Genomic DNA, 16,307 nt, shown 5'->3' with positions numbered 1-16,307 from the left:
TGTAAAATTACGTGTGAAATGAAGAGTTAAAAGTAAAGTTTGAAATTATGTCATTGTTTACTGTCATTGAACATTTCGCATGTGTGCAATAAATTGATACAGGATTATACAGATACCTATTATTTTGCTGGGTGAGAAAGACGGATATTTGGTTTTGTTAGCATATTCCAGCGGTAATAATGCATATTTGGAATCTATGTTATATATTTATACAGCTTAAAATGTTTAAATATTAATCATGTGTGCCTATATTTACCAACTTATTTGTATAAATTGAACTTTATACAAAAACTCATGATACAATCATTGATTGTCTCAATCATTATTCTAAACGTTAGTGAAAAAGGCGGTTAAGGACGTATACTTAGCCTGCGGACTATGGGTGTATTCCGCAAATGCTGCCAGCAGTTAAGTTACGTAGGTCGTGGTAACGCCGCATGGTCGGGTAGCGCTAGCGTCAACCTGTACTAACTGTCGGTGGGTTCCGCATGTCAACAAACTCCGAAATATCAGATGGCATGGGAGCGAAAACAGTAAAAAATATCAAAGTTTGTTGACATGCGGAACCCACCGACAGTTAGTACAGGTTGACGCTAGCGCTACCCGACCATGCGGCGTTACCACGACCTACGTAACTTAACTGCTGGCAGCATTTGCGGAATACACCCAGATTACGGAACAGAGCGCCAGTTAATTCAAGGTAGTTGACTTACCGACCTGATGGTAGCGTAGAGCGCAACCTTAAATTACTTTTGCTGGTGACGATTGCGGAAAACACCCATTGCTGGCGACGATTGCGGAAAACACCCAATGATACCCACGATACACATCATCACGGTCACGAGTCACGAGTGTCACGACACCACACGACCACACTCAGTGTCAGTGACCACACACGGTACACACACACCTGTCCTTTTAAATCAAATTGAGCCGCCAATCGGAGAGCTCCGAGCTCCGACTCCAACTCGCAGTTTGCAATTGCCGGTTGATCATTTCTGGTAATATATTTTATGCGCGCATGATTGAAGGTTAGACTATAAGCGGTGGATTACTTATTTGAGTAATTTTGTTTAATTAAATCTTTGTTTTTGTTCAAGCAGTTTTTGAAGTAAGTTTATTCTTTAAAGACATTTGATGAAGTAGTCAGTAAGAGTATACTTGATCAGCAGGTTAATTTCCAGGAGCTGTAATGCTTGCAAGTTGCAAGATCTAAAAACGAGCAAATTTAATAACAAAAAACATGGATCAAACAACAGCAGAGATAAGCAAGCATAATTCAAATGCGGTCCTGGCTCCCCGGATGTTTTTTGCCGTTGGCATGAGCATAGTTGTGCACTTTCTACTGTCATTGTCATCAATGAGCGGTGTGATACTTATGACAAACCTGGACATAACTCATCCCTTGATGTGGCTGAGAAATACATGGAACGTCGTCACGTGCCTTAGAATGTGGACTAATTTTATTATTTTTTCGGTGGTAGTGTTTTTTTTGGGTATCACCTGCAGGAAAAATTATCTCACTCCACCCAAGTATGCCTCTAGTCGTTTTGTGAAATTCTGCTACTTTTTTACGCCTACGAATCTCAAGCTGGGGATGCTATACATGTTACTTGGTGGTGTTCTTGCTTGGCTGCACATGTCCGTGGAAGGAGGCAGGTTTGGATCTTTGATAAAGAAATGCGACAGAATCGGCAAGTATTGTCTCGTCGAAGAGCATTACTTCTTATTACTGGAGGGCTTCTGGATCGGCATCTACTTTTTTTTCAATTCTAATTATATGGGACTCCATAATCTGCAATTTCCCATCATTCCCTTGTCAAAGATAACTCAAGTTAAAAGAGGCATCAGAAGCATGATTAGCAATGCACTTCTGGACGGGCTGTGGCCAGTTTTCTATTTCTTTGGATTTTACGCGATGTTTGGAAGTTATTGTAGAGACATTTTGGTCATACCTGCCTCTCTGTCACTCGAAGATATACCACTCGACAAATTCTCCAAGCTACTGAATATATCATTATTTTTTCATGCCTGGCTGTATGCCGTGCTCTTTGTACTGATTATACAAAGCATGCACCTGCTTTTTCAAGCCTTCCTCACGCAATGGATTCAATTTGACATTGAGACTGTTCAGTTTATCGAAAAGCCTACTACAATTACACTCACAGATGCACTTGCAATGGAGAGTACGCCGATTCTTCAGCAGTTGGGATACTTAGATCTTGTAACTGTTGCTCAGAAAGATAAGATGAGAAGGTGTAAGCTTTTCACATTGAGTCAACCTGGAGGACATCCCTACAATTGGAACAGGGTAGTGGAAAAAAGTTTATCACTGTTAGAAAAATTTTCAGAGCAACTGAATTCTGCGTGTTCTGCTCAAAAGAGTCAAGTAACCCAACAAAGCAATCCCATGTCTAATACTGTGTCCTCTCCAATAACAAACAGAACATACACGTATCAGATGAGGAATCTGGTATCTCCAATGGTGGCTAATTTTTCTATCACACCTCAAAAAGCCGATATAAACTGTAAAACAGAGTCTACTGATAACTTTGTTGTACAATTCTACAAAAATCTCAGAACGTCTGTTGTGAATTATTTTCTATCAAAGAAACCCATCTCCTATATTTTTGCTGAGCAGTTTGAAAATAAAATTAGACATTTGCTCATCAATGCCCAGGCTATTATTTGGGCTTCAGATGCAATCTCGTCATTAGCTGCCTTATCTCTAACTGAAGATCCATACGGAATCGTCCAGAAAAATTTACAAGAAATTATCGAGGTGTTACTGAGGTTGAAGCAGTCGCTAGATAAACTGCAAAAGTTAAACATTTCAATGAGAAAACCTGTCAGTGATGATAGACTACTTAGACAGACGCTGACTACATTGCGTAGTACTGTCAGAAGAAGCTTATACAGGATAGTTTCGCACTTCAAAAATTATATCAACGATTTGGAACTCGCCCCCTTAACTATTGATCAGTTGCAGCCATTTTTTACATATAGAGAATAATTGTTACGTTTTCACGATCAAAAGAAAGACATTTTTTTGCAAATCCATTAATATTTAAGTTCACATTGTGTCGCGTAAGTTCTCAAAGTGTATTTGACTGTACTTACGCCTATGAAACTTCAAATTTAGCTCTATTTTTTTAATTTTTGTACTTATTATAAAATACAAAAACAAAAAAAAACAAAAAAAAAAAAAACAATAAAACATAAGAATTGCTTTTTTTTTCTTTTTCTTTTTTTTTTCTCTTAACTGCCACAGACAAATTAGTTTGTATTTTTTATTACAAAATGTATTTTTGTAAATTATTGAATTTTCAAATAGCTATATTTGGAAAATCTGTGATATTCTTTGACAGTAACATTAAAAGTATGATTAATTACATGAATGCTTAATGATTTTCAATAATACTCGAGCTTTTAAAACTTATAATAAAAATTAGTGCATTAACACGTTTTTATTTGTACTTTTTTTCATTATATATTTTTTTACCGATATAACTATAAATTAAAAAAAAAACCAGTGGTTGCAGAAATTAAAACAATTTGATTGTTACATTCATAAAGTATGAATTAAAATCACATTTACTACACAAAAGTGTACCGTCTTTGCTGAATTTGAAATGTATCTTCTATATATAATCTACAAGAGGTGATTGGTAGCGTAACTATTTGTATTTATGTTTATGTCTGTTTGTAAACTCTATACATGACCTTGTCAGCATCAAGCGATAAATACATACGTTAAATAGCTTATATCAGTGCCTTAATGATACAAATACTATATACTACGTGTTACTTTAGTTTATAGCTTTGTATACCTTTAGCTGATAGACATCCATCACAAAGTTCGCGTGATCGTTTTGGTGTAAAAGTTTAGTTGTAAGCAAAGGTACGAGAGAGTGATATAAGTAATATACTCAAGCTGGTGCCGGTCATCAAGATGAGCGTACAGAAAAGTAGGCACAGCACCATCTGCGCGGGAAGTATCATCAAAAAACCCGAGAGCTTCGCCGAAGACGAGTCTTGGAGCTGCAGCGGATTGCACTCGACCATCTTTGCCGGGATGAATTTGGATTTGTCGACCAAGCCGCTGCAAAATGCCGAGGTGGAGAGCCGCCAATTGACCGGTTTCTTGACCACCATCAACGAGGAGAGAAACAGCGCCACGACACCGGTCTCCCTCAGTCCCACCGAGGACTCAAACATCTTGAACCTCAATTTGGACGCACTGCAAGGCGACCCCGACGTTTTCTTGGACTGCTCGCCCGAGGCCACGACCAACAATCGAGTCCCACCGCTAACCAGGTGAGTTTACCTGCTCACACGCCCTGTTTTCGATTCTGAGAAACGATTAATGTGATTTGTCCTTGCAGCTGCAGTCCCCGTGTCTCGGCACCGAAAGCCGACAGTGCCGGCACCAACGGAGGACCGACGCCCGCCATCTTCACGTTCTCGCCGCGCCGGAACTCGTGCACTGGGGCTCTGCTCGATAAATTAGCAAAGGACTTTGACTCCTTGACGATGGACTCCCAGCCCCAATCGACTCCGAACGTCGACGTTAGTCCACGCCCAGCTGCTTCCATCTGCGACGACGCCTCCCAGGTAGTTTCCTCCTCGACGATCGACGATGCATCGAGGCGCGGCAAGAAATCGGCAACGAAGAAGATCAAGCGGCTCCAGAGTGGTCGCGACCGCTCGCCCCTTCCGAGTCTCATCCCCATCAGGATGCGCTCGCCCAGTCTGCTCGGCACCACCGGCAGAGTTTCCGAATTGAAGAGGGCCTTTGAGAGGTCCCCGGGACAACAGGTCCCCACTGGCACGCCCACCGTGAGGAGGCCGCTGCGATCTATCGTCACCAGAAAACCTATACCGCAACCGTTGGACCTTCGTAGGTGGAAGAACAGCCCCTCAGCGACAAGCAGCAGCGGAGTTAGCTGCAGTTACGGCCACAGCAACAGTAGCGGCTACAACACTTCCGTTGTCCCCAAGGGCAAGGTAGCCGCCATAAAGCGCTCCTTGGCCACAGCGGGAACAAAGATTTCCGAGAGCCAGCGCCCGCTGGTCGGGACACCGCAGCTCCATCGGAAGACGACCCCGATAAAGCGCAGCGCCGAGACGACGACCAAGCCAAAAGTGTACCTCCAGGCTACCTGCCGCCACGCAACCGGTGACAATGCCGACACCCACGCGGTGCACAAGCGATCGGCTTCCACTTCGGATTGCCCAGCGTCTTTCTCTCCCTCCACCTGTTTCACGGATTTGCTCGAAGCACCTTGTCAGCGCCGGAACAGCCAACGTCGACGTCGCCGGCGCAGCCTATCCGCGAGTGCGATCGAATCGTCCTCTTGTTCCTCTACGTCGTCGCTGTCGCCGATCGCGACGAGGGCAAGGTTCGTGACCGTCCGAAAGTATCGTGGGTCCAAAATGCCGGTTGTGCCGTCCGTCTGCAAGCTTCAGGTGAACAAGTCCGCGATCATGAACAGGAGGAGCTTGGGCTTTGTCAGCTCACCGATCAAGTCGGTCAAAGAGCTGCGCGGTATTTTTTTGCCTCGCCAGCAAGTTGGAGGAAAGGGTTCGTACCCACATACATTCTTGAATATTTTCTCCGATCGTCATCTTATTTGTTTTTAAAGTTACATGAGATTTTTTTTCATTCATGTTGCAGGTCTTAAAAAAGTTGTGGCAGATAAAAGCAAACTTTCCATTCCAGCTGTAAGGATTAGCGATTGCGATAGTCTTTTGCAAAAACAAAGACTCTAACTTATGTCAACAGAAATTTTTTGTGTACTTGTTTAAGTTGATCTATCTATTTATGTCTATGAACTTTTGAAACTTAAACTTACTTTTTAATGATTGTTTTTCATACAATAAGTATTTTAGAATATTTTATCAATTAACGTTAAAAAATGCAATGTGAAATTTGTAACTATTATTGTTAAATGGATTGTAATTTCATTGCATGTTATTGAAGTGAGGTTTTTCTAAGTTTTGTTATAGATTAATACTAAATCGTCCAAGATAGTGTGAGTAGCAATAAATTTTCAAAACGTCAGAAAATTTTTTTTTGTATGTACAAGATGTAAATCGAAATTTTGTGTGACATCCTTGAATATTTTGACTTTAATTTTAGTTTACATTAATAAAAGAAGTGATAAAAAATGAGCAATCATTTATTTTAATTTCTTGAAAAACCTTGAAAAATCGATGTTATACAAAACTAAAATCTTTAATTAGTTTATTTACAATTTAAAATTAATATTACACCTTTAAACTAATCACGCACACTGTAGCATCACAATAGTCATTTACGTCCTTTTCAAGTGCTGTACAACACTAAGATTGTAAAAGATTTTCTCCCTTAAGACCTTCCAACTTTTAAGCTGACTCTTTTGGAACTCACCTAAAAAGTCCGCCAATTCCTTCTCACTAGCAATCACAGTTCCGTGATACTTCAAAAATAATGACAAATAAGCTTGCGCAAGTTCAAAGTCTTTTTTGCTTTTAAGCATGAACTTTAACATTTTCATGAATTGTAGCATAAATGGCACCATGCTCATCATGTCGAAAGCTAACTCTTGAACTACCTTGTCTATATCACTTGGGCCCATACTCTTTAATTTTTCTACCAAATCTGAAAACTCATCAGACTCTATGCTCTTTTCCAGCAGTTTTCCAAAAGGTGTCGTTATCTTGAACTCGGGATGACGAACCAATTTGCTGTTTGCATTTTCAGTTTGTACGTCTGAAAAATCAAACTGAGGTTGCAAACCTGAAATAGTTGGAAGAAAAAAAGGAGCGGCAGCCGGGGTTTTCAGTGGTTCTCTTGGCTTGTTGCGCCTTTTCACGATGTCAATGTTAAGGAGATTCAACCATCTGGACGTGGCTAACGCCGACATGGTAATGAGTTTTGAGCTTAGCTGATCAGGTGATACATAATCTTCGCTATCTACGTCTTTTACTTCATCGTCATCAATGACTATAGATTCCTCTTCATTCGTATTTTGCGATTTGTCTTTAGATGAATTGGGTAACGAAATAAGAGGTATTTGGTCAGTGTCTTTAACAGCTTTCAAAGAAACATGTGAGTAGAGCGTACGATTTGACCAGAGATAAATTCCAAGATTGCAAACGTGAGTAGATGCCAGAAATTCACCAGTGGGTGAAAAAGTCAGTGATGTACATGCATCTGGTACCTAAAAGTACAATCATTGTATTAAAAATAGTTTTTTCAAGTAGAATTTTATGTTATGAGCCATTTGAATACCAACCTGAAAAATGTCTATCAATTGTGAAGATGGTATATCCCAAACTCTGATTGACCTGTCCATGGAAGCACTGACGAGCCACCGTGAGTCAGGGCTGAAAGATGCATCTGTAAGTCGACCTGTGTGGCCTTCAAATTTCCTTACTATTTTTCTTGTGTCAATATCTATCAAAACAATACTGAAATTTTGAAGAGCTACAGCCATCAAAGAATTTTCTTTGTGAGAGCGTAACCACTCAACTGATTCTTCTACTTTGATCACCGTTTTTGGCTCCTTATCTATAGCTGAGTTAAAGCAAAGAGATTTATTAATTCTTAGATTTTTTATTATAATAACGCACGATTAATTACTTAGTTATGAAAGAAAATTACCTCTCAATGGTTTGAAAGTCCAGAACTTTACAGTTGCATCCCTTCCAACTGATATAACAACTGTATTCAAGGCATCGGCAGTTACTCCTTTCACAGACCCGTCATGAGCTCCTTTTTCATTACCATAAGATGATCTATGCAGGCCTGACTGAATATTAAATCTTTCCACGTGACCATTATTGTAACCAATAATTACGAAATTGCCACACTGAGTAATGGTAACAGTGGTAGCTGTGATGTTCATATTGAATTTGAATTTTTCCGGTAACAGCTTGTGTTTACCCATTTTCAATTTGTCATACGACCACGTGGTAACGACACCAAGACCATGATGAGTGGCTGCAATGTTATCCCACTCTTTATCTCTGGTTCTCTCTGCAAAAATCTCCGTCATAGGAGGCATTATTAAAGGATCCTCTACTATTCTGCCTTTTTTCTTTGAGGCTTTTCTGTTGTAAGAAGCTCTCCCCAAGCTTTTGTTGAAAGTTTCCGTCTGGGTTGAAAATATTCTCAGAGAGGAGTCTCCACTTATGGATAAAATATTGTGTCCATCGTCTCCATAAAATCTATAACGAGTATCAATTGAGATGAATTCTAGCACATTATTATATGAAAATGTACAAAATTAAGAACAAACCTTATAGTGGTCGGAGGCTCAGCGTGACCTTCTCTTACTTTCAATAACCTTCCGGCCCCATCAGCCAAATCAAATATCCACACTTTGAGAGTATTATCCGGTGACGAAGAAACCAGCAGAGGTTCTTGTGGCAAACACTTTATTCCTGTCACAGACCCATAGTGCGCATTCAATATTTGACTTTCTATCCTGCGTTTATCAAGATTCCACAACACAATGTGACCCTGAGTGGTGCCAGTTGCCATTATATGATTGTCACCATCAGTCCTGAACGATATGGCTGTGACAAGACCCCAGTCTTGAACAAGTTCAAAAACCGATTCATTCACTTTCAAATTGTGCAGTATAATCCTACCATCGATAAGACCAACAGCGACAACGTCAGGAGCAGGCGCCTGCTCAATGATATTAATCTTACACCTCCAGCCGTCAAAGGTGTAAATCATCTTCATCATTTTGATGTTCCACAGCTGCATCGTTCCTTGCTCGCTACCCAAAAGTATCTTATTGATGTAAGTAACAGGATGCATCAGGGCACTGATCATAAAGGTTGAGTTGCTGAAACGAGTTTCAGCTGCAACCTCCTCTGTCTTGACATCCCAAATCTTCAAGTGGCCCTCCTCATCCACGGATATCAGATGAGGCCCAAAGGGCAGCATTAAATGCACTTGGCACGAGTGTCCCTTGTACGTGTGCTTAAGTTCGTTACCTCGTCTCCAGGCATAAATGTTGTTACCGCTAGCAGTATAAATGTGAAAAGTATCAGCTGCAAGACAAGTAATGTCATCTTCGTGGGCAGGCGAGACGCTCAGCAAAGTTAAGTGCGAGTAGCCATAGGTGTGAAAGCTGCGCCCGGTGCAGGTGACGATGAGATTTTCTTTGCGACGTTGGATGTAGCGAGTTACCACGGGTATGTGGTTGCTCACGTAGCCCAAGGCTCGGTTGCGTTGAAATAGCCTGCTGTGCGACATTTTCTTTGGCAAATTACGTTCTAACTTATCTGAACATCATGCCGGTCGATGCGACCGACTTGTTTTTTTATTTTTATTTTTTTTTTTGAGGTTAGCGAAGAAGACGACGACCTACACACACGTGCGATGCGCACGACAAGAGTTGTGGAAGTTTTGTCTCACTCGAACAGGTTAATAAGAATTCTACGTTGTCGACAGATGTACTAATTCTGTTATTTATATTTTTACTATAGCTCTTAGCGTTACTGAGATATGAGCGAAATAAAATTTCAAATGCGATTTTAACATTGATCCACCACTCGAAAAATTTTTTATTTATTTTTATCGTAATCAGCAGGTCAAATTACATAAAATATCAAAAACGCCTTCTTCTCCAACAACTTTCTAATTCAGAAGTTTCTCGGTTGGTCTATAAATATGTACCAGAGACGGACCAGAGACTCTGGTCCAGAGTGCTGCAGCCAAACACATGCGCGCTAACTCAAAACGAACGCTCGTGCACTCGGTGCACTCGTGCGCTCGTGCGTTCGTTCGTTTCCCTCCCGCTTCAATAGACGCCCGAGAGCACTGGTGCAAATTTCACTTTACGTGGACATACTTTATTTGAAAAAGTAGCGTTTTTCTTTAAAATTCCAAACCTTATATCCACGTAATTACGTGAATTTGGTGCGAATAGACACAGCGACCATGGTAAGGACCAAGGAGAAAAATGGTAAGGCGCGAGTGATGTGTATAGGTTATAAATATTGTGCTGTACATACCAAAAATTTTCTATTTTGGATAGCCGGGTAACAAGATTTTCTTTTTCATCTGTATTTATGTAGTTTATTTAACATACGTGCAATGTTAAGTGAGACATCATTTTTATTTAAAGTACTTTTATCTTGAATATTCTGTGACATGTCTTGAGTTTATTTCAAGTTTGTATTAGCATATTTACTTATTACATGTGCAAAGTCTTTCTAAATCCTCTGATTTTTCTCCTTTATTGATGTTAAAGAGATTTAACACGTATGCATTGTTTATAAACTATTTATTGTATTGAAATTAGCTTATTTAATAATTTTACTGTACAGTTGTTAATGTTTACATGGCACCATACTCTCAGATACCGCTTTTAATCCACAATATAGCGATCAGGAGTAAGGTTTTTCAGAAACTTGATGGGTACAATTTTTTTTTCGTTCTGCAGAGAAGCACAGTGACAATGATGAAATTGAAGACAACCAGTCCCAAGAAGCAAAACCAATTAAGAAAGATAAACAAAAAAAATCGATTGAAGAAGACAACAAAGACATAAGTGAACAATGTTAGTATTTTTGATAAATTAAAACTGAACATTGTTTTAACACTTGATGCTATTTTACAGTGCCGGGCTCATCGATTGGTTATCAAATTTCGCAAGACAAATCTTTTGCTGTTCTCAAAGACAAAATTGACGATAACATATTGAAGGCAATAACAAAAAACTTGGAGTTCACAACTATGACGGAAATACAAGCACAAGCAATTCCACCGCTTCTTGAAGGAAGAGATCTCATTGGTGCAGCTAAAACTGGCTCTGGAAAAACTTTAGCTTTTCTAATACCTGCTGTCGATCTCATGTTTAAGCTCAAATTCATGCCACGCAATGGTATTTCACGTTAAATATTTGATAAAAATGCTTTTTCAAGTGCAAATCGCTCAACTAGAATCAATTTTTTCTTCGTGTAGGTACTGGATGCATAGTTCTTTCGCCAACGCGTGAGTTGGCAATGCAAACTTTCGAGGTTCTCAAAGAATTAATGGAGTTTCTTCCTCAAACTTATGGTCTTTTGATTGGTGGTACATCGAGGCAAACTGAAGCCAAGCAATTGGCCAAAGGCATCAACATCATTGTAGCAACACCCGGCAGATTACTCGATCATTTACAAAACACTCCAGACTTTTTGTACAAAAATCTTCAATGCCTAGTTATTGATGAAGCTGATAGAATTCTCGACACTGGTTTTGAAGAAGAGCTTAAACAGATCATCAATATTTTGCCTAGTGAGTAGTAAACTATTTTAGGATACTGTTACACCTTTTTTTTTTTTTTTTCTCAACTCTGTAAGCACTTCCGGAACATATGATTTGTAATTTGCAGAAAGAAGACAGACAATGATGTTCAGTGCTACGCAGACAAAAAAAGTCGAAGCACTCAAAGCGTTTGCTTTAAAAAAAGAACCCGTTTATGTCGGCGTTGATGACAACAAAGACAACGCCACGGTAGATACGCTAGAACAAGGCTACGTCTTATGTCCCAGTGAGAAACGGTTTCTACTGTTGTTCACATTTTTAAAGAAGAATCGAACCAAAAAGATCATGGTGTTCTTCAGCTCGTGCATGGCCGTAAAATTTTATCATGAACTTTTAAACTACATCGACTTGAATGTTATGTGTATTCACGTAAGTTTATGTTTGATTGATGTAAACGAGAAATTTACTTTTCCTTATAAAATCCAATTAACGCTTGACGCAGGGCAAACAAAAACAAAGCAAAAGAACAACGACCTTCTATCAATTCAAAAAAGCAAAGGAAGGAATATTATTGTGTACCGATGTAGTTGCCAGAGGTATTGACATTCCTGCGGTAGACTGGATTGTCCAGTATGATCCGCCAGATGACCCAAAGGTAAACTTTGGACTTTTTTTTAAATATCAAAATAAAGATCAGAAGTAAAACATATGATGAAAAATTGTCATTCCAAAACCTTTTAGGAGTACATTCACAGAGTTGGTCGAACGGCTCGCGGTATAGACACGTCCGGTCATGCCTTGTTGATTCTACGTCCCGAAGAAGTCGGTTTCCTTCGTTTTTTGAAACAAGCCAAAGTCTCTGTAAACGAGTTTGAGTTTTCATGGAACAAAATAGCTGACATTCAACTACAGGTGAGTGCTCTTTCATTTTCCAACAACACTTTGGCAAGGGTAAATGTATATTGTAAAAAAAAGAAAAAAAAATTGTGAATTATCACTATCCTAAATCTTTGGAGTTCGGCAGAGAGTCTGTCCGATCGCACGCATGACGCGCGCTTAAAAGTTATCGCTCTAACCGCATCCTGGCAACCAACGACTCTGTACAGCAATTAATTGCCACTATGCTCCAAGGCTATGCCACTCAACGTAAAAAAAAAAAAAAAAAAAAAAAAACAACCTTTCGAGGCACTGTAATAGGTGTACACTCTAATGGCCTTTTTCTACGCACGAACGAACGACCATTAGCGGTAATCGAGTCGACGATCATTTTTGGCGCTCCGCGAGCAATTGCATCCAACGTTTGAGCTTCCTCCTTATACAGGTCTCGGTTGATTGTTCTGGTGGAATAATCATTTGTATGATAATCCCGACGGTCAGGTGGACTAATTGGCAGTAAATCCGAGAGTAAGATTTATATCGGCGATTAAAAATAAAACTCAAGTGGTTTGCTTGTTTCTCAAAGTTGGACAGCAAAATTGAGAGGACGAGAGTGGGTTGCAAGCAAACGCGCATGATATGTATACAAGCTAACGGATGAAAGGGCTTTAAAAAACTAGGGAGGTGGCACGGCACGTATGCATACCCCTTGACACTGAGATATGGTAACTGTACATCTCCGCTCCGCTGACAACGAATGAAAGGCAAATTCTCGCGGATGTGAGAACATAATAAGATATTAACTTTTTTTTTCCCCCATACGAGGAGGAGAAGGGTCAAATAAGATGATTATTTAAGCCACAAGTCGGAAAAAAGGCGCACTCTATTTTAGTTTTTCACAACAAGTATTCAGCCCAAGCTTTTGTATGATTCATCGCCTCGTTAATTTTGCTAAACGAGATGGGGGCTCCTCGTTAGCCCGGAATTTCGAAAAAGTCTCTTCGAGTCGAAGCATATAATTATAATATATAAGCTCAACCTAATTTTTCAGCAATTTGAAATATTCACGCGCGATGCACACATATACACGTAAGCTCATTCGACTAATTGCTCCAAATAACACTGCATTATTATAGGTGATCTACTTTTGATATGTGACTTGGTAAAAACAAAAAAAAAAAAAGGTGCATATCTCGGTCGATAACTTTATAGTTTATTTTACAATAAAACGAACAAACGATCCTTCAAATTGAAACCAACGCGTATTTTTGCAAGCGCGCCCGCGTCCTTTCTTATTCGTATTGTATACCGTTACCGTACGTATACACGTTAAAGTGAGTATAAATGTACACTGGCCGAACGAAGAAATAATAAAGATTCGTTAACGACGCCAACTAAGCGTAAAACGAGCCCAATGAAATACGTATAAGACACATCCCGAGTCACGAAAAATCGTAACGACCGGGAGGATGGAAAAAAAAAAAAAAAAGACTTTATCCTCCGCTGACGAACTTAAAGAGCCACTTTGTTTCTTCTTCGACCTCTTCTTCTTTTTTTTTTTTCTTTCTGCTGCACTCCAGCGTCGCTGCACGTATATAACGGGAGCGCGTTGGCCGCGCTGCATCACCGTCGTTTGAGCCGCTAACAAATTGCAAAATTATTTTTAATAGGACTCCTTTGCTCGTACGGCGCGTATACCCGTGTTTTATATGTACAAAGCGGGGGAGAGAAACATCAAAGGAGAGAGAGAGAGAGTCCTGCTTGATTTATTAAGAGTCCGTTTTTTTTTTTTTTCCCTTCCATTCTCCATGTGTGCGCCATTGCTCGATTTCAGAGATCCATCGGGGAAAATCGGCGTCGAGCGTGTCCCTCGAATTTGTTGAAAAATCATACGCCATTACAAAACAACCCATACCTACATATTGTAAATAAAAAAGAAAAAAAAATGCAATTCTCCTTCCCGCTGATGCTCCACTTTGTGAAAAGCGTTGCGTACCTTTTTTCTTCTTCTCCTCCTCGATTCCGAGAAATCGATCGAGAACACGTTCTCCCGTACCGATGCTTTTTTTTTTCCCGAGAGACGGGAATTTTCTCAATTTTGCCGAGAAACCGTCGTGATTTAGCGCGTTTAGCCTAACGAATTGCCTTTGGATTTGACAGCTCCGCCTTTAAGTACAGATAATATAAAAAAAAAAGTCACAAATTCGTGCGTACATGTCGCACTCAAAAACTCTTTTTTACATATAGCGAGACCCAGGGGAAGGGGGGGGGCACACGTATACACACAGTACACGGTTGGTACCGCGTGTTCCACGAAACTGCAACGCGCATCGAGTAAAGAAAACGGCTTTGTTGCGCAAGAAGTAGCCCGAATTCCAGGACGTATCGTATCGATCGCGGAAATCGAAGCGATAAAAATGCCGGGACAAGAGGGACACGCACTCCGGGAAGTAATCGCGCTTCGTAAAATATGTCAGTCGCTCTCGTGCCTCCATGGGCATTTCTCCCCCCTCCCCCCTACGAGTCTTTCAAATGGAAAATGTAAAGAGTAATCGGATGCGAGTGAATATATTGACACTTTGATGCACAAGTCAATCCACATACCTACAAACATTTTTTTTCTAAACATGTATCGACATTAGTAATATTGTCAGGGCGGCAAAGGACGAGACGGGAGGACGTACACCTCATGGATCAACGTTGACGATTGATATTGTGCGCAAGTGTCGCATAGTAAGCATTTACGCGTAGTCCATCATACATCGAAACGAGCAAACGGAGCAAACAATGGCTGTGCGCTTCATTTGGGATTCAGGTCCCGTGTACTAGAGGCCTCCTCGACGCACCCGAGTGGCGTACCAAGGAAGCCGATTTTTTTTTTTTTTTTTTTCTTCTCCTTCTGTTCGATCCACTGTGGACGATGGATTAGATAATTGTTCGCAAAAACAGCTCGACCGATCCAATCCAAGTTACCGATCAGAGACGAAAAATAATGCACGCGCGCACGAGCGATCGATCTTTGCGTATTATCGACGATTCATAGTACATACGAAAGCAAACAAAAAAACTGCAGCTGTTCTCGCCTTTGGGGCCCCGTGTGCCTTGACGCACTTTGGATATCTTTATTGCCGAGCATTTGGCTCTCATTTTTTTTTTCCCCCCTATATAAGTACAGTTACATGAGAATCCCACTACTTATAATATTAATATTTACTTTTCAAAAATAATCCTCGAATTATCAGAGAAGAGAGAAAAAAAAACAACCAACCAAAGAACCGATTTTTTTTATTTCCAGCTGGAAAAGCTCATCGGGAAAAATTATTTTTTGAACCAATCGGCCAAGGAAGCGTTCAAGGCGTACGTGCGCGCCTACGACTCGCACCACCTCAAGCAGATCTTCGACATCGAGACCCTGGACTTGGTGAAGGCAGCCAAGTCCTTTGGATTCATCGTGCCACCGAACGTCGATTTGAGTATCCTTTTTACCAATAAATCACAACGAAAATCGATCCGCAATCAACTCCCGCGACTGTATGTATACCACACCCGCGACTCCTCCCAATATCCTGTCTTTTCGCAGCAATCGCGTGTTTTCCTTAACCAAGACCTTTGCAACAGAAGTGGGAGTGGGCAAGGATTCGCGGCCACGCAAGCGCCTGGGCGGAGGTGGTTACGGCTACTTCAAGAACTTGAACGCCGAGTCCGGGGCTGTCAAGCGAGTCCAGCGCACCAAGACCTTCAGGCAAGTTGGCAAGCCCTACAACAAAAACGACAGGCGTCAGTTTTCGAGGTGAGGCACGGCCGATTGGAGAGAGTTGTTGTGTTGACTGTACTGTGTGGAATAGGTACTGATTTTTTTTTTCTCCAAATAAACAAGATTTGTTTCTCTGCAACAAAAATGGAGGTTCATTTTACATTTTTTTTTTTTTTTTACACCCTTAGCATAATTATAGTTCAGTGTCGTGTCGAGTCGACTCGAGACGCGGGACCATTAGAATTCGGATTGGAGTAGCACAATTTCTTACGTAATACGTACACAGGTCGTTGGTCAAAGTATTTTTATTCGAATATTCGCGTAATCGAGTAACCAAGAGTTGATTTATTTTTTTTATTACAACCTGAACAACGTACGTTTTGTTTTTATTAATGAAAACAATACTGTAAATTATAATGATGG

At 40.4% G+C, this 16,307-nt stretch overlaps 4 protein-coding genes across 5 annotated transcripts; 3 read left to right on the top strand and 1 right to left on the bottom strand.

Annotated features, from left to right (window-relative positions):
- Window positions 1-976: 976 nt before the first annotated feature.
- On the top strand, window positions 977-3,188 carry Ndc1 (Nuclear division cycle 1). Its single transcript, XM_014363155.2, has 2 exons — window positions 977-1,111; window positions 1,185-3,188. The coding sequence occupies exon 2, from the start codon at window positions 1,244-1,246 to the stop codon at window positions 3,011-3,013; it is 1,770 nt and encodes a 589-aa protein (XP_014218641.2). The 5' UTR covers window positions 977-1,111; window positions 1,185-1,243; the 3' UTR covers window positions 3,014-3,188.
- Window positions 3,189-3,262: 74 nt separating this feature from the next.
- On the top strand, window positions 3,263-6,174 carry LOC106646423 (uncharacterized). Its single transcript, XM_014362496.2, has 3 exons — window positions 3,263-4,317; window positions 4,386-5,584; window positions 5,678-6,174. The coding sequence occupies exons 1-3, from the start codon at window positions 3,953-3,955 to the stop codon at window positions 5,770-5,772; spliced, it is 1,659 nt and encodes a 552-aa protein (XP_014217982.2). The 5' UTR covers window positions 3,263-3,952; the 3' UTR covers window positions 5,773-6,174.
- Window positions 6,167-9,392, bottom strand: LOC106646527 (WD repeat-containing protein 36). 2 transcript variants are annotated; one of them, XM_014362602.2, is made up of 4 exons: window positions 8,286-9,392; window positions 7,649-8,214; window positions 7,281-7,561; window positions 6,167-7,205 (listed from the first exon to the last, which is right to left on the bottom strand). In XM_014362602.2, exons 1-4 carry the CDS (start codon window positions 9,254-9,256, stop codon window positions 6,318-6,320), a joined length of 2,706 nt encoding a protein of 901 aa, XP_014218088.2. In that variant the 5' UTR covers window positions 9,257-9,392; the 3' UTR covers window positions 6,167-6,317. The 2 variants fall into 2 exon arrangements, with proteins under 2 accessions (XP_014218088.2, XP_089453202.1); XM_089597076.1 differs by having other exon boundaries at window positions 7,281-7,555.
- A 348-nt stretch (window positions 9,393-9,740) lies between these two features.
- pit (probable ATP-dependent RNA helicase pitchoune) lies at window positions 9,741-16,307 on the top strand. The gene is made up of 9 exons (XM_014363008.2): window positions 9,741-9,968; window positions 10,449-10,565; window positions 10,626-10,889; window positions 10,970-11,284; window positions 11,382-11,683; window positions 11,757-11,909; window positions 11,996-12,166; window positions 15,426-15,603; window positions 15,749-16,307. Exons 1-9 carry the CDS (start codon window positions 9,944-9,946, stop codon window positions 15,922-15,924), a joined length of 1,701 nt encoding a protein of 566 aa, XP_014218494.2. The 5' UTR covers window positions 9,741-9,943; the 3' UTR covers window positions 15,925-16,307.

This window comes from Copidosoma floridanum, unplaced genomic scaffold, assembly GCF_036245765.1.
Source record: "Copidosoma floridanum isolate Cflo_tuat_1 unplaced genomic scaffold, Cflo_Japanese_pri ptg000030l, whole genome shotgun sequence".
Taxonomy (NCBI): Eukaryota; Metazoa; Arthropoda; class Insecta; order Hymenoptera; family Encyrtidae; genus Copidosoma; species Copidosoma floridanum.
Note: the sequence above shows the minus strand (reverse complement) of the source record. Positions and strands in the feature narration are given on the sequence as shown.

Excerpts from the sequence above, each read along its gene's own strand:
- Ndc1 (XM_014363155.2), top strand. The coding sequence starts at position 1,244 with ATGGATCAAACAACAGCAGAGATAAGCAAGCATAATTCAAATGCGGTC.
- LOC106646423 (XM_014362496.2), top strand. The coding sequence starts at position 3,953 with ATGAGCGTACAGAAAAGTAGGCACAGCACCATCTGCGCGGGAAGTATC. Across the intron at positions 4,318-4,385 it reads CGAGTCCCACCGCTAACCAG|CTGCAGTCCCCGTGTCTCGG; the intron begins GTGAGTTTACCT and ends TTGTCCTTGCAG. Across the intron at positions 5,585-5,677 it reads CCAGCAAGTTGGAGGAAAGG|GTCTTAAAAAAGTTGTGGCA; the intron begins GTTCGTACCCAC and ends TTCATGTTGCAG.
- LOC106646527 (XM_014362602.2), bottom strand. The coding sequence starts at position 9,256 with ATGTCGCACAGCAGGCTATTTCAACGCAACCGAGCCTTGGGCTACGTG. Across the intron at positions 8,215-8,285 it reads GAGCCTCCGACCACTATAAG|ATTTTATGGAGACGATGGAC; the intron begins GTTTGTTCTTAA and ends TACTCGTTATAG. Across the intron at positions 7,562-7,648 it reads GACTTTCAAACCATTGAGAG|CTATAGATAAGGAGCCAAAA; the intron begins GTAATTTTCTTT and ends GCTTTAACTCAG.
- pit (XM_014363008.2), top strand. The coding sequence starts at position 9,944 with ATGGTAAGGACCAAGGAGAAAAATG. Across the intron at positions 9,969-10,448 it reads AAGGACCAAGGAGAAAAATG|AGAAGCACAGTGACAATGAT; the intron begins GTAAGGCGCGAG and ends TTCGTTCTGCAG. Across the intron at positions 10,890-10,969 it reads CAAATTCATGCCACGCAATG|GTACTGGATGCATAGTTCTT; the intron begins GTATTTCACGTT and ends TTCTTCGTGTAG.